Source organism: Nymphalis io, chromosome 16 (genome assembly GCF_905147045.1).
Source record: "Nymphalis io chromosome 16, ilAglIoxx1.1, whole genome shotgun sequence".
NCBI classification, from domain to species: Eukaryota; Metazoa; Arthropoda; class Insecta; order Lepidoptera; family Nymphalidae; genus Nymphalis; species Nymphalis io.
Genome location: NC_065903.1, coordinates 475579 through 503501, shown reverse-complemented (window position 1 = coordinate 503501; position 27923 = coordinate 475579). Strand labels below are relative to the sequence as shown.

General features: G+C 35.5%; 1 protein-coding gene across 2 annotated transcripts in view; it reads right to left on the bottom strand.

Annotated features, from left to right (window-relative positions):
* Positions 1-117: 117 nt before the first annotated feature.
* The window catches only part of LOC126774100 (frizzled-2), a 272688-nt gene continuing 244882 nt past the window's right edge, over positions 118-27923 (bottom strand). The window contains exons 1-3 of one of the 2 annotated variants that reach the window (XM_050495426.1): positions 27441-27836; positions 2314-2508; positions 118-2189 (exon numbers count right to left, since the gene is read on the bottom strand). In XM_050495426.1, the coding sequence (XP_050351383.1) occupies positions 732-2189; positions 2314-2484 (1629 nt within the window). In that variant the 5' untranslated portion in view covers positions 2485-2508; positions 27441-27836 and the 3' untranslated portion in view covers positions 118-731. Of the gene's footprint in view, positions 2190-2313; positions 2509-27440; positions 27837-27923 lie in introns of those variants that run through there. The other variant, XM_050495427.1, reaches the window with a different exon arrangement.

Below are 27923 nucleotides of genomic sequence, written 5' to 3'. Positions count from 1 at the left end.
TCCATTTAGGTCACAAGAATACTGGATGTTAAAAGCGTTCGTCACTTAACGCATAAATGTGGTCGTCGATAGGCACTAAGTGACACAGCATATGTCAGGCGTTAAATCAATATGTAATCAATATTTAAACAATTTTTATTGGCATCGGCTTCTACAAGCGCTCGAGGGCAGTGGAACTACAATATTGTAAATTTCGAGAAGCGATGCGGGCTCGGACGCCACCGCCGGACTTACTCACTATTACGTATATGTGTGCGCGTGCGGCGCTACGACTAGACTACGCGCACTCTCACTCACTCGGTACCAACTCCGAGTCCGAACACAGGTCACGCGTCACCGTCGCGTCGGAACGGTCACGCTCCACTCTAGAGTTTCCTTCGAATGGCACAAGTCACGCGGCGCACCGAGGGGTCGGCGGGACGACCGGTACGAAAGTTCCTCGACCGAACGGTCGAACGGTCGATCGTCGACGACGGTCTCGTCGCTCGGCGTGGCGAGGTGGTCGATCACTGCGATCGAAACGTCAATCGGCGAACGGGATCGGCGGTCGACCGGCGGGCCCCGCGAGCGCACCGGATCGGGTCCCCGGAAAGGAGCTACACCGGCCCGTAGTCGGACAGCGGCTGCGCCGAGCGCGCGGAGGGCGCCGTGGGCGGCAGCGAGGCGGGCGGCGCGGGGGGCGGCGGCGGCGGCAGCGGGGCGGGCGCGGGGGGCGGCCCCGCGGGGGCGCGTCACACGGCGCCCTTGACGAGCGCGCGGTGCGCGGGGGGAGGGGCGCGCCCGCCGCGCCACACGCGCCGCCACGACTCCAGCGTCTTGCCGGACCAGATCCACACGCCGGACGTGATGCCCACGGCAAGCGCCATGAAGTACTTGAGCATGAGCGCGGAGTACAGCGGGCGCGGCCCGCACGCGGCGCCGCACGCCACGCGCCGCAGCCACGCCTCGCGCCCGCCCGCCTCGTACGCCAGGCAGCCGATCACCACGCCGGCCGGCACCGCGTACAGCACGCTGAACACGCCGATTCGGATCATCAGCTTCTCCAGCTTGTCCGCCTTCGAGCCGGCGCCGATGCCGCCCTGCCGCTTGATCACCGATCGGATGCGGAACAGCGACACGAAGCCGGCGAGGAGGAACGTCGCGCCGAGCGCGAAGTACACGATGAGCGGCGCGAGCACGTACTTCTTGAGGTTCTCGGGCGAGGTGTTGCCGACGTAGCAGACCCCGGCGACCGGATCGCCGTCGACGGCGCCGGCGAGCAGGACGGCCACGGTCTTCGCGGCCGGCACGAGCCAAGCGGCCAGATGGTAGTACTGCGCGTGTCCCGCGATCGCCTCGTTGCCCCACTTGAGGCCCGCGGCGAGGAACCACGCGAACGACAGTACGACCCACCAGATCGACGACGCCATTCCGAAGAAGTAGACCAGTATGAAGACGAGCGTGCACGCGCTCGGGCCGTTTGCCGAAGTTTTGAGCAGAGCGCCGTCGCAGGCGACCTCGTCGTGACCGATCGCGAGGCGCGTGAGGTAGCCGAGGGCGACCATGAAGTAGCAAGCGGAGAGGTAGACGATCGGGCGCTCGGGGTATTTAAAGCGCTGGGAGTCGATCAGGAAGGTAGTGAGCGTCATGAGGGTGGAAGCGGCGCAGAGGCCGCCCCAGAGCGCGACCCACACGGCCGCGAACTCCTTCTCCTCGCGCGTGAAGAAGGCGCCGCGGCACGGCAGCGCGCAGGCGGGCACGCCGGCGGTGGTGGCGCTGGCGTTGTGTAGCGTTCGCACGCTCACCAGCGGCGGCCGGCACGCGCACGCGCACTCGTCGCTTGCCGCCTCGCCCGGGCTTGCAGCCGGGCCGCTTTCGCAGTTTTTTGGATCCTTGCAGTCTTTTTTGTATGGCCGGCGCGGCGGGGGTCGCGGCGGCTCGGGCTCCTGGGCGCGATCGTTTTCATCCATACATAGGTTTTCGGGGTCACCCAGGCGCGGTAGCTTCTCACACGCCATGCGCTCAGGCCACTGGAAGCCGTACTTCTGCATGAGCGGCGCGCAGCCTGCACGCGCGCGTTCGCACACACTCCGGCACGCCGGTAGCGGCTTCGTGTAGTCCTCGATACATATCGGGGTATAGACGGAGCAGAGGAAAAATTTCAGATCTGCGGAACATTTGATCTCGACGAGGGGCCAATACTGGTGCACCTGAAATGATAAAAAACGATCGGGTTAGTAAGTCCACGATGTTATAAAAAACATAACAACATAAACACATTGGCTATATTGAATATGATAGGTTATAGTAGTACGTATTTTAGCTCGTCCTTACCTCGAGGCCGGCCTCTTCCTGCGTGTCGTGGTCAAGTGCGTTAGGGAAGGAGGTGAGGTTGTACCCGATGCCGCGGCACATGGGTATCGTGATCTCCTCGCACCGCGGCTGCAGCGCGTCCGCCGCCGCCAGCGCCGCCAGCGCGAGCGCGCAACGCCACGCGCGCCACATACTCAGCAACTAAGCTTATCGCATCTGCAACAAACGGATACACCATATAAGTTGAGAAGTATAATTTATAGTCAATTTTAATCGTACACTTATTTATGCAAAAGACGTGTATGATTTTATAAAACAAATATTCTTAAAAAATGACCAATTATAGGAGCCGTAATGAGAACCAATTCAGGTTGGAATGTGCTTCACCGAAGCACTTCGTTAGCATTCATTAGTCAACATTCAGTATTAGTACAACAAACGAGACACGAATCAGAACCAGAGTGATTAATATTCGAACGATTCCCGATCAAATGAACGTCAGGAGAAATTCCTTTTTGGGAAAATAAAATCAAAATTACTGCACATTTTGTAAAAAAATTAAATTCATTAATTATTTTTTACTTCATCATTAATTATACTTGTAAATATATTATCAGTAATTTTAAAGAATAACATTGTATAAGTTTCTATGAAATGGAACGTGGCATCCACAAACACGATTCTGATTCAGTTTAAATGACATTATTTATTTTAGTCAGGCCATGTGTATATATAGACGATTAGCCGATTACGGTGGCCCAAAAGTTTATTTTCGAAAAATGACCCTTAATTATAAGATGCAAAGGTCGATAATTGAGTTAAACGGACGTCGGTTCGCATTGTGCTGTAACTGGTAAGCATGCGGTAGATCGCTCATATAAGGATCGGTTGCAACGAGTGCTACTGGTTTGTCAGTTGGTAATTGAATTTTAATTAGTTATTAAGCGGAAATATGGAGATACGTACAAATTTTTCTTAAAAGCAACGAATAAATAGTTAGTAGAATATTTATTTGGTATGTGGTGTTTTTACGAAACATTAATATTTTGTTAAAACATTATTTCTTTTATTTAAAATGTGTAGGTATGTAAGTGAGACATGACAGACATTTTAAGTTGCTTGCGTGAAAACATCCATCAAATCATGAAGTATTTACGAGTTTTAAGGTTCAAAAAATTATTATATTTTAAGATTAGAAGAGATATTAGTACAGTATAGCAATTGAATTTAAAAAAAGTTACTTCATAAGTAGTAAGCGAGTGTAATAATAACTGTAAATCTGTCAAGGTATTATTTAGTTGCTAGGAAAGTATGTGCTAGCGTAATATCACTTTTCATTGTGCGAATTTACCACCAGGTATTTATAATTGCATGTCGAGGGTAAAGGGTACTTTCATCAAAGGTGTGATGATGACGATGTTACAATTAGATATGTAATATCTGTCCCTGTCACCCGACAGGACACGCGTATCTCAGCTACCCCGTCGGCGCGCCGGCAGTTAATGCGCTTTTAACGACACGACGCATCGACACGTGGCCACGTCTGGGGATAGCTGTCGTGAGCTTAAAAGAAAGAAATCTTATTCTTCCTTGACATGTCTTCGTGGTTAATATATTAAAAAACTATTTAATACAAAGACAACTGTGATGATATCAAATACGTACTATTTAATGTATATTATAACCAAACAAGAAAATGTTGTCCGAACTTTTAAGAAGTATCAAATTAGAAATTTAATTTATTTTTAAATTTGTATAGTGCCTTATATAAATTGTTGAATAATTCATATTTAGATTAAATTTCCGATGTATGTTGACTACATTTATTGTTCTTTATTGGAAACAAACTCTCTCCTAACCTAACAATAAGTATATATTAAGAAAGTGTGTTTCTACTGTTGGTAATTTCTGTTTGTAACACTTAAGAAAGACACGAATAATTACATATATCTGCAAAGGTTTTTGTTTGCAACTTAATGAATTAATAAAACTTTTGTAACCAGCATGTGTTAATCTAAAAGTTAGCAATATTATTTTAGCATTTTGGAGTTTTTCAAGCACATTTATATGAATTATAAAATTAATAAAATATGAAGATTAAACTTTAGGCGAAAAATAATAAGTTGAAATAAAAATAAAAAAAACTATAGAGTCGCTATAAGATATAAGTTAGAAGACTTAACTTTGTAGATTATTTTAATCAATGCATCAACTTTAATATAGTCTTGCAAAGCCCGTTTTTCTATACTTATCGTCAATTATTTTACCGCGACAAATCAATACGAACTATATGAATTTAAAAGTGAACCAGTGTTATAACTACGTCTTAGTTGCCATGGTCTGCGGCGCCATGACAGACTCCAGTTTTTATATTGGGATGATCACTTACCATCAGGTCCAAAAAAATATATGAAGAAAATTATATTCTCTATATTCATATTATTATTTTTTGTTGCAACGCGCTGATTTTAATATCTACGAGTCCGATTTAAAAAGAAGTAGCACGAGGTAGTGATATTGATTAAAAAGATTACAAAAGAGACAAGCAGCAAGGTTTAATACTGGTAAAACCACACTGAAAAGCTAGTTTTAATATCCTGAAGCATCGGAAACTACGTTTGCATTATTATTCAATACATTGTGCACGTGAAGCCTTCTAACACAGCTTCGTTTAGAAATGGCCTCAATGTTCCCGATACTAGTTATTCTCGTTGGAGTTTCAATGGCGATGCTGGCATATCGGCGCTCGCACAATAAACAATGCTTGTTATCGTAAAACAGTGCGTGTGCCCGGCACTGCCTGTGTCGTGAGCTCGGCAGCGATCGTGGTAGCTTTGTGAGCGGGAATGTGTTGTGTGAGAGCTTTGTCATGAAACGTACGAACGTGTCATATCAATATAGTTAAGTATCCGAGCTTGTAATAATTTTATACGACGTTATAAAAAACTAATTGTCGCAAATCTTTAGACGATTTAATGATTAAAGCTACGCAACAAGTCATATTAATGTTTAATGTACCAAAAATTTTGCTTTTCATAACTCATAACAATTTGTCAAGTAATTAATCTTTACAATGTTTACATAATATGTAGATAGTGTTGATGATAACGGATAAATCAGTCTCGTCAGGAATTACGTTCATAATATTATACAAATATACACCAACTTAAAATACAAAAATATAAATTCAAAAGATTTTCGTGTAATACGTAAGACACGAAAATCTTTACATTTAATTGTCTAAAATTACAAATGATAGAACTAAAGACATATACTATATAATTTTAATAGAGAAACAGACCGTCAATATGCTACTGCTTTGCCAGTGCCCGTCTTATCTGAAAATAAATTAATAGAGCTTATTTCACGGTGATGCTCCGGAGCGTTGGTGGGTGGACGCGGTGTTTTTTTCATCGCCACGCATGTGATAAACTAAAATTAGTGTAAAAATTGTATTAGCATCTCCGCGATTTTATCATAGTGTCCATTGTGAAACTAATACGAATAAAAAAATGTCGGTCCGCTATCACAGCGACCACAATCGTTCAGTTAAAGGCACAGTTTATTCCGGTTCAGTGGAAATACTAATAGCCGTTGGTTTGCGAGATCTTATTGCCTCGACGTGTCGCGGGCCAGCTCTGCGGCACGTTACGCTTGTTTTATTCATATACACATTGAAGAGCTGACCAATAAAGATATTATTAGAAGATTTCCTACACTGAGAAATGTATGTAAATTAAATTTAATGTGATAATAAAATGTGCAATAAGAAAATATTTGATTTTAAAACCGTATCGAGTAAGGTTAATGACACCTAGGACGAGGCAATTAAAATTAGACATCAGGTAATAAATATCATTAGTACATCACCCTTAAATAACAGTTCAGGCAGGTATTTGTTTTTTTTACTATTCTTATCTGGTGTGAGAGATTGTTTAAAGTTCAAAACTTTTTCTTTATTGAATAAAACTTGACATTGGTATATTTTTTACTCTGTCTACTATATCGATAACTTATGATAAAATCCAGAAATTAAAGAAAATTTTGAAAGTTGTATCAAAAAAGGACACCGCGACGCTGGCGCATGTTCGTCGATAAATATTTGTTTCTTAATAGTTCCCATTTCATTCTTGACTCAGTTTTTTTTTTGAGAATGTGACAAGCTCTTGAATGACATTTTGGGTAATTTTTCATTCTCTCCGGTGACAGCGGTCATTATATGGTGGGTGGGTGTGTATTTGTGTTTTTAGAAGGTTGACGTCCGATCCGCTGGCGTTCAGCCAACTGTGAGCCGGTTAGCTTTTAGCTGACTACAGATTGATCTGCAGATGTGAATTACGACGGATTTAAGATATTATTATAATTACAACACCTGCATTACGAATTGATTTCGTTATAATTCTCGTTGAAACGATTTAAAGATTAGTACTCGTATTTGAGTGTGTGTGTGTGTAGGGTTTGTTATGTATTGACATACTTACGTACATTATTTCTACTTAATTATTTGTAAAAAAACGTCAATATTTAATTATTTGCCATTCTGAAACAAACGATTACTGTGCACTTACGTTTTGTGTCGATTTCGCGTTTACAATATTCTACATAGATTTAGGTTGCGTGACGTCTGGTGAACATATAAATCAAAATTGCTTGTTTACATATTTATATTGATATATTATATATATATAAATTTATATTCTATTTTATGATGGTAATAATTATATGCGCAATAACTGTAAATAACTACGGATATATATTTATGTAACAAAGTTAGAGAGTTTGTATCGTTGAACGCGTTACTCTCAGTAACCAATCGGGTTCGAATAATTCTTTTTGCGCTATATAGTCCATTTACAGCGAAAGGTTTATAAACTACTAAAATACAGGTTTAGTTATTTCATGCAGCCCCAAAGAGCAGAGCAGTAACTATGAACGTCAACCAATATGGCCTGTGGGATACAATTTTATCAAATATATCGGGAACAGCTAGCGAATAATGGCATCATAGAGTTCAGCAGAAACCGCGATATCAATCTTTTAAAATAATGCTCTTCTAAATTCTATATTGAGATATTTTCGCCGGTTCTCTTTAGGTCTAAGCTATTTAACGTATTGAGGTATTTGAATAAGTGTTAATGTCCCTCTTTGTGTATTGAATTGACTCATAGATTAATGAAAAAAGATCAGGAAAGTATATATCCGTTTAGTTTTTTGGGTTATTTTGGATTTATTTTTGCAGTGTTAGTTGATGAGTATAAATATAATATATTGCGTGGGTAGAACAATCACACCGTGACCTTATACCTGCAAAACGAACTCCGCTCTGATAATGAAAACAGTAAACGATAAGGCTAGCTGCCTCGATTTTAGTGAACGCAAAAAATTACTATTATATTAATAATTTACTGTATAAAAAAGATCGAGAAATTCTCAAGAGTGGAATTTTAACATTTTGAGCCACTTAATAATGTAAATTATACTAAAAGCAAAGGGAACCGTTATCTGCACCGACTTCACCCCGTTCGCTTAGTCACCAGAATTTCCATGAACGTCGCTAGTTCCAGAATTGTTGGGGTGAATATATTTTTCATGCGTGAGACGAAATATTCTAACAAATGATTGTTGCGTGCAACACTAACTATTCCGCCTCATGCTTCCCTTAATCTCCATTTATGAAACGTATAATTTAAATTCAAAGAACAATATAATACTCGTACTCGAATTAGGTTTTGTGATTTTGTTCGCGTTTACTTGTTTTATTTTTCTATTTCAGTTGAAGGGTTGCTGGTGCGTTATTGTTATTTGCGGTTCAGCCCACATCGGAAACCGCTTCGAAGTCGTAAAGCTTTGACGCTATCGCACGTTTTACGGCCCATGGCATCCTGCGACACCTCCATAACGCTGGTCCACTGGTCAATGCCCAGCTAGTTCGCTGAGGACATAAAATCTCCGCACACTCAGCGAGATTTGTTTTATCGTAGCAGTAGTTGCACGTTTGTTCAAACGAGTTAACCTGAGACCTCCGTTCGTTCTTTGATATGCAATTTCGTTCGTTCATTTTTATAGGCTGTTTTATTTGTTTATTTATTATCATGGTAATGTGGAATTAATTTGATATAATTTCAATTTAGAGAAATAATAAAGTGAAATTCTGTTGGTTTTATTATTATTATTATTAAATCGTGAAATATAAATAACATGAAACGTGAATTGAAAATAAATTTAATATTATACAAATTCTTACAATTTACGTTAAGTTACCGCCGCCGGTTCGAAATAAGTTTCTCTTTGAAAGTTTTGTAACTCAGTAAAACAGTATAACACTTTTCTACCGATTACGATATTGTAACTATTATATGATACATGTTTATTTATCTATATTTATTTGTATATGAATTATAAATAAAATTTCCCCGCTGCGTCTGTCTGTATGCCTTACTACGGTGTCGATTTTCATTTCGCTTTCAGCAATATGTACTTAGCTCCATGTGGAAGGTTTATATATAGTTTTCGCCCAATGCTCGAAATTCATTATCTAGCTTTATGTGAAAACATTAAAGCTCATTAAAATTGCTAAACAAAGAAAAACAATCGGTTGACAGAGGAAAAAATGGTGCTGTATTGTTTTGTTTTGCCTATTCATATATAGATAATTAATGAATATTTTGTTATTAGTAAAATGGTTACAATATTTATCGATGAAGTTAGATATAATTGCGTCTGAGATCTTCCATGGAGTATTAAATGTATGTATAATGTGTTAATTGATAATGTTTTATGAAAATAATGTCTGGTACAATATTCAACTCAAGCATTAAACAGAAAACTCTCAGTGATCGAAGATAACAATATATCTTTATATTGTTATCTTCGATCACTATCTGAGAAATTGCCGATTTTTAATACTGGCCAGTTTGAAGATTTTTCATTCTATTTAGAATTGCAAATTCAAATTGGTTTTATGATAAAGATATAATCATATTTATTTTATAAATTAGATGCTCATTTGTTTTACTACCGTTACATTTATCTTTAATATCGCTATTTCCGTCACCGTGCAACAATCTAAAATGCGCGTTATAAGGAATTATCACCGAGTTACCCGAGCGAAGTCGGGCGTGGTGTAACTTATAAATACGTGTAATGCAAAACATTTTGCAAGTCAGGCCATCAATTATGATTGAAGTGCAACGGTTCAAACAAAACGAATTACTTAAGTAGATTGAAGGGTGTTTATGAATCTGTGCATTGAACCTTGCAATTAAACTCCGCAATTATCCATTGTTTTACGCATGAACGGCTCGTTTAAGATATGATGGTAATAAAATATTTCATTAATAATAATACTACATGTCCCCGTTTACTATGCTAATAATTAAAGGCGGTTGATGTTTTTTGTTCCAGGAAGGCAGATGAGCGAGTGAGCCATCTGGAGTGTGGGCACCTGTGCTTATAGATATATACATTGTGAGGGGACATTAACCATGTCTTACGATACGCTGGCATTCGTGGAACATAAATGAAATTCATTTGCTTATAGTCTCACATACCTTATATAATATAGTTTTCTATTTATATATAATTATATACATAGTTGTAATATTACTACGTAAATCCGGCTGATTTTGCCCTGTGTATATATACCAATTATATAATATATGTACATAAATATGCCTAGAACAAATATAAATTTATTTTTATATATTTTGAATTTGATTACATTATTATTATTATTAATATATACAGTGATGTACAACATGAGAGGTTGTACTGGTCACTGGCCTTCGGCTAACATGATATACATTCTTTACAGATGCTAATGCCGACTACCGACCTCGTTTGTAAAATTGTATACAGAAAGACCGAATAATGCGACGTCCTTTGTTAAGTTTGAAATGATTCGAGTGACAAAAAATAACAAAAATTTTCAGCTCGGTCACGGGGACAGATCTCTCGAACTAGGTTTTGGGTCACGTTTCTAACTTATTGTGTTTTTTTTTATGAAGAAATCTGCTGAAGTGCTGTCTTAGTGTTGAGTTCTTTTAGAATTCGTTTAAAAAATGTATTGTACGCTTATTATCAACTATAGCTATAGTTAGTGATTTTGATCGAAATGTTTCATTAATTTTGAAATATTTTGTAATATTCATACATGACGAATACTAAAATTAATCATATAATTATAATACTTACGTATATTTCATAATTTTCAATATTTTAATTTTAATAAAAATAATATTAATAATGAATTGTATTCTTTTTTAATTTGTTTTATTTTACTAATTATATCATAAATGTCTGCGGAAAAAGGTTTTTAGAACCACTGCGGTGCGTATTTCCATCATAATATTGTTCAGGGTTACCAACTTAAAGTAACAGCCAGTAAATGAGCTTATTGAGTCACCAACGCGGGTTGGTTTCGGTAAAATTTCACCAAATACATATTCATAACGATGTTTTCTTTCGCAAGAACACGAGATGAAATCTAAACACAAATGAAATTAATGAAAAGTCATTGTCTTTTCTGCTTCGATAAGATTTTAGTCACTGAGCCATTTCGTATGCATAACACCTTATGTTAAATTTTTTAAATTTATTTATTTGAATAAATCAATTGATATGTAGGCTATAAGTATTTTTAACAATAAAAGTAAGAGACGATAGTGTTTTCTAAAGTGATACGTGAGAAGTGATGAATAAAAATTAAACTAGATATTATGTATTAGATTATTTCTAATATATAATACCTAATATCTACTAATATAATATTAATATATAATATCTATATATAGTACTATTATTTCTCGTATGATTAATCATACGAGAAATAATAGTAAATCATAAAATAACTTACAGTTGTCCAACAATAAAAAAATTCTTATTTCAACACAATATAAATTGGCAGCCCTAGTATTACTTGACGCCACGGTTATCTTAACTAAGTGAGTCACGCGGTTATTCTCGTCTAATTACGTATTACTGTATACGTGATCAGCGTCGCATTTACCTTAACGATCTATATGAGACATGCCACATCAAATTTACATCGCTGTAAAGTAATCATTATTTAATTGCTATTTTGATTATAATGATACAGGATTTTCACAGGATGTCAAAGTAACATCATTAATGGCATGGTCTTATACGTGTTTAAGTCTTTGCGTATCGTTCATGCAGGTGAAATTAAACTTTATATACCGTTATTACTGGTATATAAACCAATTTAAAGACTAATTGCAACGCAATATGCAAAAGCATTAATATACTAAATACTAATTAATTATATTATTTTTATTTCCCTAATCATATATCTAATTGAAGATATTGCGCAATACACTTTATAAGCATCGTTTATTTATTTTAATCACTATTTAGATAACTTGGAGAATCAATTTTAATAGTTTCCACTAAACTATGTATTTGCCTTATATCCCTAACGTACACACAAGATAAATTAAAAAGCGTGTTTGTGCAATAATGTTTTATAATATATAATGTACTATTCATATATAATTTGTCTGCTTCGTTAATCTAGTGGCTAGATATGAGGCCGCTGACCCGGAGGTCCTGGGTTCAATTCCCAGGTCGGGCCAATAAAAAGTTATTGAGTTTTTCTGTCAGAAAATTCACAGTAGCAGCCCGGGGTCTGGAAGTTGGAAGTGTGTACACTCCTGTGCCTCGGAAAGCACGTAAAGCCGTTGGTCCTGCGCCTGAACTCTTTACGGTCGTGTCGGATTACCGTCCCATCGTTTGCGCGCACACTTGTGCACTATAATATCTCCTGCGTAGTTGGCTAAACTCTCTTGAGATTGGCCGCCGTGGCTGTAATCGGTCTGGAGGAACTTTCATATCATCGGTCCATTGTGCAATAAATTTAATATCACAAAGAATGTTTCAAGAATTATTTTATATTTTAATTTTAACATAAAACAAATAGTATCAGCTATTATATATCACCTCATAATGAGTGTGATTCGCACGTTACAATCAAGGGGTTGATATTGCGTGCTAATTACTTAATATTGTTATTTTGTTACGTAATTAGAAAATGACAAATGAACAACCCTTATGTCCTTTGGGACAATCATTCGCTGTATGATGTGAGTGAATGACTGTTTACTTAGGAAGCGAAATTAATTTTAATAAGGTCATGTAATTAAAACATTAACGAAAAAAAATATTCGTATATTTTGTAGGAGATTCTAAAATTTTAATTATTTTTTAAGTACAATGAACTAATCATTTGTACTTCAATGAAGTAATTGATTTAATTAATCACGACATTGTTATTTTTAACCTCTCTTTCTGGAATGGTTGCTGTTCGCAGTAATATTAATAAGAAGTAATTGATAATTTTTTTTTAAATTGTACCAATTATATGAAGGTGTTGCAAAGTAATAATGATATTTATCAAAGGTTCTAATTTCCGAGTTACATCTAATATAACTCGGTATCTTTAAGCGAATGCTTTGAACACAAATAACTTTTAATAGCCAATCAAATATTGTCAAAACTCGATCCCTTTTATGTAAGGATATCATTCCACCGTAATAAACGCAACTTAAGCTTCTGGTCAAGATACTAAAATGTCAAAACGTATTACTTTTCATATGGATCTGTATTAAACCAAGTGAAAATAATTGTTACGAACTTTGTAAGTTTGTTTTAAAACGGTAATAGATCAGAGATGACCAGTGGCTACTTAGCCGATGATCGCGGGCTCAAACCCAGCCAAGCACGACTGAATTTTCATGTGCTTAATTTGTCTTGTTTCACTGAAATTCTGACACATTTATATCCACCAACTCGCATCGCACCCTATTGGAATAAAGTCCAAACCTTCTCGTAAAAGGAAGCAGGCCTTAGCCCAGCAGTGAGACATCCTTTATTACTTTTTTTATATATATTTTGTTAATTGGCGCACAATAAAATAAATAAATAGTTTGTGTTTCTGCTTTAGCGTGACGAGTTTAATATTAAATATAGGATATGCCATAAAGATTTAAGGAAATTTAATTATAGTTATTCGCGGTTCAGCGTTGAGTGGACAATCGGCCACAAGAGCGCGCTGTTTTCTGACTAACTCAATTTTCCGCTTCACAAATACAACTTATCCGTAACGTGAAATGATTTCATTAAGATGAATAGTCGTTTTTATTTAATGTTAAATAATTATGGTAATATTTTTAGCAATAGAAACTGAACAAAAGTTTTATTCGCCTTGTATGATATGGCAATAAGTGACATTTTAAACAAGAAATTGCCATAAAAGTAAACGTTTGCGAAACGGAACAATATATTTTGTAGTTGGCAATAAAACACTTTAAATAATTGTCTCTTTGGACACTTTCAATTTCAACGAAACAATCACATAAAACTAACTAGGAACGTTAAACATAACGACAAATAATACAAATTTAATGTCATTGTTTTAATTTAAAAGAAACTAAAACTTTTGTATTGTGATAATTTGGAAGTGTCGAGTCTATATGACGCATTGTACAACAGGACGGGGCTGTTGGAGCTCCTAAATTTGAAGGGGTTTCGAGAGCAAAAAACCTTTATCTTTAGATGAATCTTTATATTGCTATGCACGACAGGTGAAAAAATACAGCAATTAATTAAACCACACATATTTAGAACGTTAGAAATGATTCGTGATTATTACTCCTGTAAATATCAAAGTTTGATGAGTGAAACTATTATTATTACGGTATTTTTAAAATTCAGTTTCATTTTATTTTCAGCTTCAGAGCGCGCGATGCTCTGAAATAACTCTTCATTTATTTATCTATTTTATGAACAATATCGAGTCTTTTATCTTTACCGCAAATGTTTTAATGGTCAATGCACTAGGGGCTAGCATCATTCTAGAACACCTAGGTAAATTTTTTACTTTGTTTTAGTTTTCTTAATTTAATTCTCAAATGATATGTTTAACGTTTCTTAGTTTTAATAAATATCTCAAAAATCATTGACCGTGATCAGGGTTATATTTTAAAATTGAGCCAAAAAATATTAGACGGATTACATTGGATAGGAACAGAATGATCTAGCTTGTTGTTTTTTTTTAATCTATAAAATGTGGTTTATATTCAGGTATTACTTTTTCTGTCTAACATTTATGGGGATATACTTACTACTAAATTAAAGATGAGCGAGCCAGTGTCACTACAGGCACAAGGGACATAACATCTTAGTTCCCAAGGTTGGTGCCGCATTGGCGATGTAAGGAATGGTTGATATTTCTTACATCGCCAATGTCTCTGGGCGGTGGTGACCAAGTGGTCACCACCGCCCAGATATGGCTATAATATTTCAATAGGCAATAGGGCCACCTGATGGTAAGTACCATCAGGTGGCCCTATTGCCTATGTATTTATTGTTTATGTATAAAAAACGAAATCATAATAATACAATTACCTATTCCGGTTTTACTTTATTTATCGAGTTCTTCTCGACGTGTTTCGGAATGATTACGGTCCCAGCGCACGAAGAAAACGCGTCGAAATCACGTCGCAACTTTTTCGACATGCCGAAAATTCCTCAATAAATAACGTATTTGAAATCGGAATAGTTAATAACAATAATATTTGTTTGAAATATTATAGCCATTTCATGGCGGATAAAACTTTTGTGCGAGTTTTTATAATAAAAATGATATGAATATTATTTAACATTTAAATTTAACAGATTTTCAAATATTTATAGATATTAAAACGGTGTTTATTCTGTACGCGGGCGTGAGAGTTTAAATTAAACAAAAATTATGAGTAATAAATAAATGTAAACGACCAAGTCTTAACTATAGTCGAATATTCTTAATATCCTTTGTAATAGTTAAATATAAATTGTAGCAGGTCAAATGAGCCATAAAATCGTACCTGTTCACATCGTCGCGCCGATTTAGTACTGCGATAAATTCACATAGAGTTTAGTCCTTTTGTGAATATCGACACGTGGTATTTTCGTTATCCTGCCATTAGGCCGAGATGTGACCTTCGAGCGCAGGAAAAACGTCCTAAGCATTATAATTTTAGCGTCGTTATTCTCTTGCGAGGGCTTAGCCAGGGATGGATTATTTGAACAAACAAGCGGGCAATAAATCATACGCTCCCGGTTACCTGCGGGGATCGATACGAACTACGAAAAAAGGGAATTTTGAAACAAAAGGGAGTGACATTTTGGCGACAACGGGCCTTAGCGACCACCGCGAGAATTGTGTAACGCTTTGGCATTTAGAAGTCATTGTCTACGATTCAAACCGGCTAGCTGTTACGCATCAGTTAAGCTATGTACTAATTAAGCGATATTATTTCAATAAGTTAATTGGATAAGTTTTACACAAAAAATTAAAAGTCAAACTTAAGTGTCAATATTCATATATTTTACTGACTAATGGTATTCAAGTTTTAATTACATAACTTAAATTCTTCAAGTCGTCAACTGTTTGAAATTGTATTAAATTAAATGTTATTTAAGAATTCCAATAAGAAGTAGTATTATGTATAGAGATATTTATTTATGTATATTTAAATATTGTAAAAAGTCCACAGGTTGTTATTAATTTGTCCATGAAACCATAAACATAATAATATGTTCATCAGAAATAAGAATAAATAGCTGTTTAACAATATCATCGACTTCGCCTGCAAGGTTGTTTAGTTTGGAAAAATAGGATTCAGTTTACAACCGAAAGGAGTTGTACTAGCCACGGGTTTTTTTATCCTAACTAGATAAAGTAACAGCCTGTAAATCTTTCCCTTTCGCGCAAATGGTTCGGAGCGTCTCCACTATGCTGCTCCAATGTGGGCTGGTGGATACAAATTAGCCAAATTTTCAGTGAAATTAGATATAATATGCAGATTTCATGACGATGTTTTATGATGTGCTCACTCACCACACGGGCAAGCACAATCATCGGTTTCGATTTTCGCGTTCTAACCACTGCGTCGTCTCGGTTCATGTCAACTAGCTGCTCAATAAATATTCAAATTTGAATTTCGAAAATAATCGTTAATTTTTTAAGTACTCACTTTTCAAAGAGAAGTATAACATTGTTATCGATTGAATTGTGCCCGGCCATATATGTGAACAGAAAGAATTTCAACCACTCTACATACTAGCTCTAATAATATACATATATGACGATGAATTATATATATATATATATATATATATATATATATATGTGTGTATTTCACGTACATACTGCTGTAGTACATTAACAGAATCCCGTTATATTTTTTTACAGCTTTGACAGGTGACTGATTAATTTATTTAATACAAGTGTGGGCTGCAGAATTAATTATGAAATAGCTCATATAGTGGTATTCTTTAACTGGACTGTCGAGGGTCAAGCGTTGAATAATATTAATGTAAGGGAAGGCCTTGGGGTGCTCTAATCACTGGGGAAAGCTCCCCTAGCAACAAAAGACGTGGATCTGAGTTAAGTAGGATGACTTGTGTTTTTATAAAGACAGTTTACGTATGTAACATTTTAATTGCACGTATAATACTTTATATGTACTTTGACTCGGAACTATATAAAATTAATACTTTATTTTACACAGCCGAGATGGCCCAGTGAATTTTCATGAGCTTAATTTGTAATTATAATTCATCTCGTGCTTTACGGCGAAGGAAAACATCCATGTGTCTAATTTCACTGAAATTCTGGCACATGTGTATTCCACCAACCCGCACTGGAGCAGCGTGGTGGAATAAGCTCCAAACCTTCTCCTCAAAAAGGGAAAAAAGGGAAAGAAGGTCTTCAGCCCAGCAGTGGGACATTTACAGTCTGTTACGGTTTATATGTAAAGGTAAAAATATAAATTTAATTTTATGTATTATATGTACAATCATAATATTTATGTATAATAGTCAAATTAAAAACTAACCACCTGTATAAAATACTAGTTAGTAGTTCCCGCCCGCGGCTTTGTTCGCGTTTGTGCAGGGTGTTAGGTGAGCTTAACCATATGTCCTGTACCCCTGACAACGCGTATGCAAAATTTCAAGACAGTTGATTGAATAGTTAAGACGAGAAAGCGTTACAAACAAACATACTTACTTTCTAATTTATAATATTATATTGGTAAGATTTATCCTTCATTGAAAACACTCGGGTTGTATTTACCTAACTTCTCTGTATGTTATAATACTGCACTCATATGCTTTAACTTTTATGTAAATATGCTTATGTAAAGTCTACTTCAAGCGCCAAAAATCCTATTTCAGTGATACGTTTCTTAAAGAGTTCTGTACATAATACAGGACGAATCAATTGTATTTCTGTAGTTGTTCTATTTTTTCTCAAAATAAATGTAACGCTGTCTGTACGTCTGTTAGTACTTCATCACGACTAAGCCACATAAACGGCCGTTATGATATTTGACATTACGGGAGCTTAGTACTTGGATTAGGACAAGCATAGACAAGCTGAATCGGTCATAGAGATTTAGATAATCAAAAACTATTTGTATTTTAATAATATAATATGTCGAACTATAATCGTGCAACTTACATATTTGTATAACCATTTAAATAATGTGAAGCGAATGTATGAATAAAATAATAAGATTATTGATAGCAAATGCTCGCACTCGACAATTACACAGTAGCTTTGCCTATCTCCATCAATATTTACCAGCAATATAAATAGTCTAAGATTGAATGTCGAGTTTTATAGCATGTAGGTTACATATCGTAAAGTAGTAACGGTGTAGTTACAAGGTATAGCGTGTAGAGCGGCCAGATTGCCAGATAAACTTGACAGTCGCTGATAACGTATCGCGTACGAAAATAATCTTTATCAAACACTCCAATATCCACTGGACATTGCAAAGAATTCCTGTACAATGATTAGGAAAGGATTTTATAATTATAACCGCAAATAAAAATAAAAAATATTGATGTGTTTTGAAAATAATTTTTGAATCACGAATTGCAAGTTATTGTTTTAGGTGTCGAGAAGAAACAATAGCTACTCTAGATTGATATTCTGCTACATCATTCTGTTTATCCACCAATCAGCATTAGAACAGCGTGGTGGGGTAAGCTAACATCCTCAAGAGGTGCGGTGGGCCTCTGTTCGGCAGTTTACTTTTACCGTTATTAAGTGACATGTTTATAAACGCAATTGGACTAGGTTATTGAGATTTTAAAACATTTATCACGGGAGATTAATTCGAATGAGTTGTAAATGTGAGTGAACAAGTACAGTTGTAACAGCTGGCATTGTGCACCCCCTGACGTGTATTGAGGGGACCACTTACCATAAGGCCTAGCCTATCTTCATGGCATTAATAAACATTTGACTATCGCATTGTTTAATAACATTTATAAATTTGTATTTCATTGTAAAAACGCTTAATACTCGAGGCGAATTTAAATCCTGTATCGATATTATTTATATTTTTGTAAAAACTTTAATTCGTTCAATAGTCTATTACGAAACTTTGTCAGTTTTACTTATAAACGTTTTTAGCGGGTGTTTAACTCAGTTTTCTCTTTCTGTCACCATTGATTGGACATTCAATAGAAGAAGACAACATTGTTTAACTAATCACTCCCTGAACCGCGTTTATATATAATGCCGGGAGAGCTAGTGAGGAGCTTCGACCAGTTAAGTAAAATTGAAGATTTTTCAACTCATTGTACCAATTTCTAGTGCTTATCAGAACATATGTAACGCAACATGACGAAAGTGTTGCTATCAGTGATGGATGCTCGCCCGTTTAATTACGAGACGTTATCGACTCGATGATTTATTGATATTGCCTAGTGCCTACTCGATATCGATAGTGTAATGTGGAAGTTGGAATATGAATTACATATTGCTCTATTTTATTTAGCTATTGGAATTTATTGTGTTCGAGTGTTTCTGCCGATTCGAAACTCCGTGAAGGTTTTAGTTTGTAAATAGCGCGGACTTATCTTTTATCTGTATTGAACATATGCCAGGATATAATTGCGTTTACATTTATTTCTTATACGTTTAGATGGTTAGGACTATATACTTAATGAGCTTAAATGTAATGCCTATATATTATGTAAATAAATATATATATATTTAAATTTTATAAACGATGTGTTTATTTAAAGCAAAGCTTAAAGTAATTTCGGGGTTCAACTATACATATACGATATGTGCCAACGCTATGCGTCGCGTAATTTATGGCTTTGCTGCTACGTTATTTATTCACTAGCTCCGCCCGCAGCTACCTTCGTTGCGAGGGTGATTGGATAGGATAATGTGTAAGATTTATTCATTGCTAACAAATAAAAAATGTAAACAAATAAATCATCAGACGATCACCTCTTCTCGACAGCATTGCCTGCTATTCATGACTTCTAATTTGTTTAGGTTCGTTGTTCAGATACAATTACTGTTTCAAACGCTTTGCAATGCATCCAATAACAATAAATTTCTTGTTAGTTGTAAGAATAAATAATTTGAGATTCCTTTGTTTAAGATCGTTTTTATAATAATATAACAATCAATCGCTTTATCAATCGTGTCGTGTCGTGTTTATCCAAAGGTTGTGGAAGAGATCGCGCTTTAAGCGATAAAACCGACTTCTCATAAAACAAAGCGTTATTTTTATATTTGTTTTTAAATAAATTTTTATTATACATTTGGTGTACAAACGTATTCAGTTCTATTATATCATCTGCGATCGTTTCTCATGTTTGAGAAATCAAGACAATCACCGCCTGTCCGCTGAGCATTTAGTGTCCCAGTTTAATATTATCGTTGTGAACATTCTTGTTATTGGTTCCAATGAACGGCAAGCTTTCAGCGTAAAATTAATTATTATACGCTCTGATTAATTTATTTTTTATTATAACTTTTACCTGTTATTATTATGAAACAAATTGGCGATTGTATTGTTGTATAGTTGATTACCAGAACTATATTACTTAGTAGTATTTTTATATTAAAACGCAAAAAGTAAGGCAATTCTTTTTTCTTATTAGATAAGTGAAAACGGATAGTTTGGTTCCAATCCATATTTTTTTAATTTTCATATATAAATTACGTAGCACGATAGCGGTTTTAAAAAAAACTGTCAGGAAATCTACAATATTGTAAGAAATATTGAGACATGTATACATAATTATAAATATGTAAATACTATATAAGTAACCCAAATCATAGAATTTACTGGGTAGGTACCACCACCACTCATCAGATATTCTACCGCAAAACCGCAGTACTTGGTATTGTTGTGTTTCGGTTTGAAGGGTGAGTGAGCCAGTGTAATTACAGGCACAAGGGACATAACATCTTAGTTCCTAAGGTTGGTGGCGCATTGGTGATGTAAGCGATGGTTAACATTTCTTACAATGCCAATGTCTATGGGCTTTGGTGATCACTTACCATCAGCCCGTACCATGGCCCGTATGCTTGACCGCCTTCCTATTCTATATTAAGAAAAAATAGAAAAGCCCAAAAAATCCCCGAATTATATTCGTGTCATTAATATGGATGAGATTGTTATCTGTTTCGTGTTTAAGCAGATAATAACAAGTAAATCATAGATATTACAACTTACAGTATCACCATTAATTGTAGATTGATAACAAATTGGCAATAAAGAAGGTCGTATTACTTAACATTTATGTATATTGATATATTATAGGTACTTCAACGCTTTTTAACGGATTATAAGTAGCTAAATGATTATTGTTTTGTCAAGATTAAAAACCTTTAAACATACATATATAAAGTAATTAGTCTTTACTCTCAATTATTTTTAAGTAAAAAGATATATTTTATTTTATAAAAAATACCTCTTGATTCTTTTAATTTATGTACGTAAATTACCAATAGATTGCGTTAACAACTCCAAAATTATGTGCAAAATTTCAGTTCAATAAGTTCGTTGGAACTGGTTTGAAATTCCGATGCAAGACTCCATCGCATACAAGTCAAATAAAAGCGATAAACACTTTCAGATAAATGTTAAAACTTGAATCAAAATTAAATTGTTCATGTTGAATAGTTTAATAATTAGAAATAAAAAATACCAATTCAATAAAAAAATGTATGCACGAACAATATCAATTTACTTATAGCTCGTAAAATAATTTTAAACCACGAGTTAAACTACAATAGTCAACTTAATGATGCTACTTTTTTTATAGAATAGGAAGGCGGACGAGCATATGGGCCACCTGATGGTAAGTGATCACCAACGCCCATAGACATTGGCATTGGCACGCTTACATCACCAACGCGCCACCAACCTTGTGAACTAAGATGTTATGTCCCCTGTGCCTGTAATTACACTGGCTTATATTAAATAATAAATTGAATGTATCATAATAGTTGTAGTATATATAATTCTATTAGACACACATGTAGACCAGTACATAGCTGTTAATTTTTATATATGAATTCGTAGCAAAAATGCAAGTAATATAAAGAAAACAATCTAGCAAGACGCACATGTCTTAAAGGAACATAATAAAAAAATAATTGTAATCGTAAAATTTTGTTTATTGTTACTTGAATACATTACTAGTTATAATAAAACGTTATAGAAATGTTATAGTACGTTACAAGGCAATGACTTACTATAGACGCAGATTTGTAACGTAACAGCGATTTAATGAAGGATTTTGCGAACTTTTATTTGAATTTATGCGCGCCCGCTACCTTCAACTTCATCCAATCCATCTTTCATTACACAAAGGCAAATAGTTATTATAAAAAAAACGAAGTCATTTTGAGATTCTACAGTTATAAATAAAAAAACGCAACACGTTGACAACGATCTCCTAGATTTTTGTTAACTTGCAAATAAAAACAATTATTTGTTTATCGATTATAATATTAATCTATAAATACAAAAAAAAACTCAAGAGTTTTAAAACATTCGTTTATAATACCAATGACCATAAAAAATAATTTTATATTATACTCATCATAAAACCAATTAATTCATTACAGTTTATAATCTAACGTTTTTTTTTTTATTTTAAATACACGTCTCATCGTCGATTAGCGTTTTATTATGATTCGAATATTTAATAAGCAGCTATTGTGAACGCACGTGTTGATGAAACGAAACAAATGTCTCGTTATGTGATACTGTGGACCTCTGTTTATATAACTTAGTCGATTGTTATAGAAATATTTTATAATATTTGCTTAGAAGGCACTTCAAAGTTTAATGATTAATACATATCAATTTTAATGATTAATACATTCACTTCATATATTATTTTATTTATCTGTGTCGAAGAAGACGGATAATTCGGTTGGCCTTCAAATGACAATTGATTAGCTGCGATTAATACACATGACAATTAGCTTTGGGAAAATCGTTTATAGAAATTGTAGTCAAGAGAAGATAGCCGTGTTGCTTATGGATACAGTAATCAGGAAGTAAACAAACCGACTGGTGATAAGTCAGTAACATTTAAATATTTATTAAGTTATGTTGGATTCTGAAAAACGTTAAAATTCTTCACATTGAAGAAATCTGGAGTTGATATGCACACAGCGGTATAATTTCAATCACATGTTTTAATATATGGCTTTATACAAAGTAAGTTATAAAAAAATGTAAAATTCAATGCGCGTAGTACCGTAAGCTATGGGTGGCCGGTGCATGTATAAATAATATGATAAATGGAGGCCGAGACGCGACGGACGACGCCCAGCGGGCAGCCCGACTATGTATCGTTAATTTGGTCGTGTGATCGCAACCCGTGTGACAACTGGCTGTATCTGAGAGGAATTGTTTAATACATTCAGAATAAAAAGCATTTCATGAAAATAACTCCATTATTTATTTAAAACAAGAACATTAAATTCCCTCTTGTCACGTCAATAGTCTAAATTCAAAGCGGGCGAAACTGAAACTGCCACGCGCAGAATACACACTCATATAATAATATTTAATAAAATCTTCTGCGAAACGCGCTGCATCTTCTGGTATAAGTTTTGTGTATATTTGTTTGGTAGTTTATTCATTTAGGAATTATAAAAAAATACTTATTCATTGGTATAGATATTAATTTTACACGAATACTTTCATATATTACAATTCATCCTAGATTGTAATACACAGTTTACTATTAATTGTATATATATATATATATCGTTTATCTCCTTGACGGGAGAGAACATTTACGCTGTTATATACTTTATTTTTCTTTACATACATTTACGTCACGAATTCTTAAATCTTATTGTATAATTAACTCTTTTAATTCTATTGTTTTTCTATTCTCTCCTGATACTTGTGCTAAATATTTTATTTCCAGTCTTCAATCAAAGTAAATGTTAAAATCCTAAAGGTAATTAAGTTATTAGGTTTCTGTTAAACATTTAATAGACAATATTCATACACTAGAGCCCTAATTCTAAATGTTAACTAGTACGAGTAGAATGCATTTCGAGTTGGAGGTGTACTCTGTGCGTTGAACACTTTTTTTATTCGGAAGTCAGCAACGTTTCTGGCCATTAAACATCTCGTTATAGTTATGTATTCCACACATTTTGAGATAAAACTGTCGTAAAAAATCCCTTCCTGCATCTTGAGTACATTTTCCCCTAGACAATTCACCGTATTGTTACAAGTCCGTAGTGTTTTAATTTGCCTTCCTGAATACCCATTGTTTATAGCCAAGTAGTTAATTTTATGCAGAACCGCTACTTACGCGAGTTTTTATGTTGCTCAAATTACATTCATTACTTCGGAACGTACATATACGTGCTGTGCAAAAAAACTGGTTTGTCACGTGTCTTTGTAACTAGCGTTGATATTATATCGTTACCATAAAGGGAAGATGCTCTCGGAATAACTCGTTCAACCATTCCCTTTAACGCGGATGTGGCACAGAGTGAAATAAAAACTGTTGAAAACGAATATTCCGAATGCAAAATATTATAGACGGCTATTGTTTCGCGCGTTAATAACATCTATTACATAGATTTGAATGTTCTGAAAACTTCTATGACTCTCAGACAAGTCCTATATATTGAAATTTGTTGCGCTTATCGTGTTAGTTATATTAGTGCTACAGAATAAAGTTTTATACCTGCACAGTAATAATACTGGGTAGATACCACCCACTCATCAGATATTACTGGTGGTAGGGCTTTGTGCAAGCTCGTCTGGGTAGGTACCACCCACTCATCAGATATTCTACCGCAAAACAGCAATACTTGATATTGTTGTGTTCCGGTTTGAAGGGTGAGTGAGCCAGTATAATTACAGGCACAAGGGACATACAATCTTAGTTCCCAAGGTTGGTGGCGCATTGGCTATAAGCGATGGTTGACGTTTCTTACAATGCCAATGTCTAAGGGCGTTTGGTGACCACTTACCATCAGGTGGCCCATGTGCTCGTCCACCTTCCTATTCTATATAAAAAAAAATAATAATAATACATCTCCTGTACACATTGCGTTATACTAGAATAATCATATGATTGTAAATTCAACAAAAAAGGACATTGTTAATAGCTTAATAGCTCCAGTATTTTTCTTAGACGAATGCTTTCACTATAAAACTATGATTACCGTTTCACTGCTTAGCTGCGTAATGGGTTAAAACTCGTGTTCACGTATTACGACAGTGAATTTATGCGCACACTTTGTAAATGGTCCCATAATGGAGACAAAGATCGCATTGTGCTATGATAGCCATCGACTCCGCGTCGGTCGCCGAACCCGCTTTATATCCGTTCAAATAAGTACTAAGTATGTTTAATGCGTACCTGTAATTAGGAGGTGTTAGATAATACGAAGCAGTAACGTAACGTTTACCATCTCGTGGGATTGTTTATTCGATAGTGCTTTATGAGTTGTTTTCATAGTTGCGCCCACGCCCGCGAATGCAAACAGAATGAACAATGATTGTTGTTATTAGGTTTTAGGCACACTCTCATTAATACACTACGGGTATATGTTTACGATTTATTTACTTTTACGGACCGTTACCGACTAAACGATGCGTTTCGCGTATTTAAAACATGATTAGTGCCAAAGTTTATCGCCCGTATTTTTGTATAACGTGCAACGTTTAGCGAAATAGTTTTCAAATGAGAGTAATACGATAAAAGTTTGTTTTCATTATTTCGGTATTTAATTCTGATTAGGATTGTCAGTTACGATTTATTTGATCGAGAACATTTCTCATCAATTCAGGTGAATAGCGAATATGACGCGTGATCATTAAGGTCGCGGGTTCAAATTCTGACAAGATGACAAGTACTTCGGAGTATTTCAATTTTAATTTGGATGTAATTCATCTTTTGTTCGGCGCTAAGGGAAAACATAACGAAAACTGTATTCGGTTCTCGGTAGAAATTCTTACATTAAAGTCCCGTGGCTCACGGTGGATTTAAATTCGAAACCTAGTCAGCGGTCGTCTGAATAGATAGAAGTATATATTATATAAATTTTGTAATCAAAATTATTAACTTAGTTTTATTTTATTATTGGATAATATGACTTTATTAGCATTTAATTAATTTTTAATAATATGTACCTTATCACTAATATAACATTTCTGCAGATTAAACGATGCACAAAATCCAAATTCTAGGTGGCAATATATGAAGTTGATAATATTTATAAAAAAAGCCGATAAAGTGTTAAATAGATATAAAACATTCGTAAAAGAAATACGTCTCAGTCAGAACGGGCGGGTTACGATCAAATTAAAGTTTTAACAACCTACGAGGTACGAGGTACAATATATATTAAATATTTTCGCGGAGGTTGAGTGTGGGCGCGTTATTCAAACGCCGCCATAGTTTTTTTGATGGCAGATAGTATAAAAGACAATAGGCTGATTATTATGAGATATTTTTGTATATATTTCAAGGATGACACCATTATTTAATTATTAATCATAATTAACTTATACACACATACGTATTTTTTGAACATTTTATGAATTGTGGTGCGGAACTTACAATAACATAAATATTATTTGATAAAATTAGATCCTTTTTTATAGAATGATTAATACTGTTTTTTTAGATGCTTTTATAAGTCTCGTTTGTGTTACTCTATGTAACTAAAAATCATTTTATGCACATCAATTTAATTTTTAAATTTTAAAATATATAACGTACATGTTTTGTTATATTTTTGTGTTTGAACAGATTATTTAAAACGATAACAAAATGTAAATTTGTAAAATTCAATAAAATGTTCATCGAATGTTCTACACATTAAACGTTACAATATTTTTGTAAGCTGATCTGCAGTAAATATGTGAGAAATAAAGGTATGTGACATATGGTTTTAAGCTAATTCAAAAGCAATTAATCTCATAATTAAATTAACGTAATAATCTCGATCGAAAGCAGTTCGAATAAGGTTCTATAATTTCGTTATTGTACTGATATCCGAGTGATAAATAGCGATCGTTCATATTAATGCCATAATCGACAGGAAGAATAGCAAGGAAAGTGGAGGTAATCATAAATAAAGGCGTGAGTCAGTGGCCGTGGTTATTTTCGACTTGCAAATGAGAAAGTGCATTGGTGTCGCTGTAGCATTATATCTGGTGGCTTGCTTCAGGTGCAGAGTGCGTTGCACTATGTGCACCCCGCCTTAAGTTTATATCTTTGATGCAGTATCCGGTTGTTTGGGTATAAACAATTTTATTTTTCTTCTCGTTCGTTCGCTCTTCAAAGGCCACGACCTTATTCCATAAAATTTAAATTTTAACGAAACGTTCCGTTGCTTTATTTACTTTTATAGTTTTGGAAAGGCGAATGTTCTTCGCATAACATTTACTATGGATAATTCAGTGAAGATTTTTACGAGAAATTACTATACGTTTATAAAGTTTATTCAAGCAACGATTTAGTGACAAAATCAAAAGGCATATAGAAAAGATAATAATCGTTTGTAATCTTCTATTTAATTATAATGTAAACAAGTAATACAAGAACCATCTCAATAGAGATATAAGTGTTATTTGTTGCCTACGCGCTGAAGGACAAACTACCGGCCTTCCGATTTGTTATATCGGATCGATTGTAATCGTTTTTGGAACATGTATGCAAGGTATTATTGGCGTATCTCACTCCACGGCACTTATCGCTCAAAACAAATCCCGACACGTTATCACTAACGAATACGTCAAATCAATACGTGATAAACTCACCGCTATTCGAAACAGCAGAGTTCGTACTCACAACACAACACTAATAATTTCACAAACTTCACCGTCGTCTTAAACAACACCTAATTGAATCCATGTTATCATTTAAAAGTATCGATCAACACGCGTTGGAACGGTCCCTGCGACGCGTATATTTTTACATTCAACTCAGAAGATTTCTTCACAGTTCACGATTAATTCACTCGACACGAGGTGGATCTACTTAACTATTACTTTAGTAACACTTTTCCAGTCATGTAGTGGTAAGTCACAGTCAGCTGAGCGATTGTTTGAAACAAATGATAGCGGTAGTTACGAAAACAAACGCGCAAGTTGAAGCGTATTCACACGGCGACGCGCGGAGAGGGACTGATTCGCTAGACCGAAGAGCCTGACGGAGACGTGTGAATGAACGAGGGAGCGCGGAATACTAGTCGGCGAGGAGGCGCGGGGGGATACGTCAGCGATGTTTATATTCTACACCGA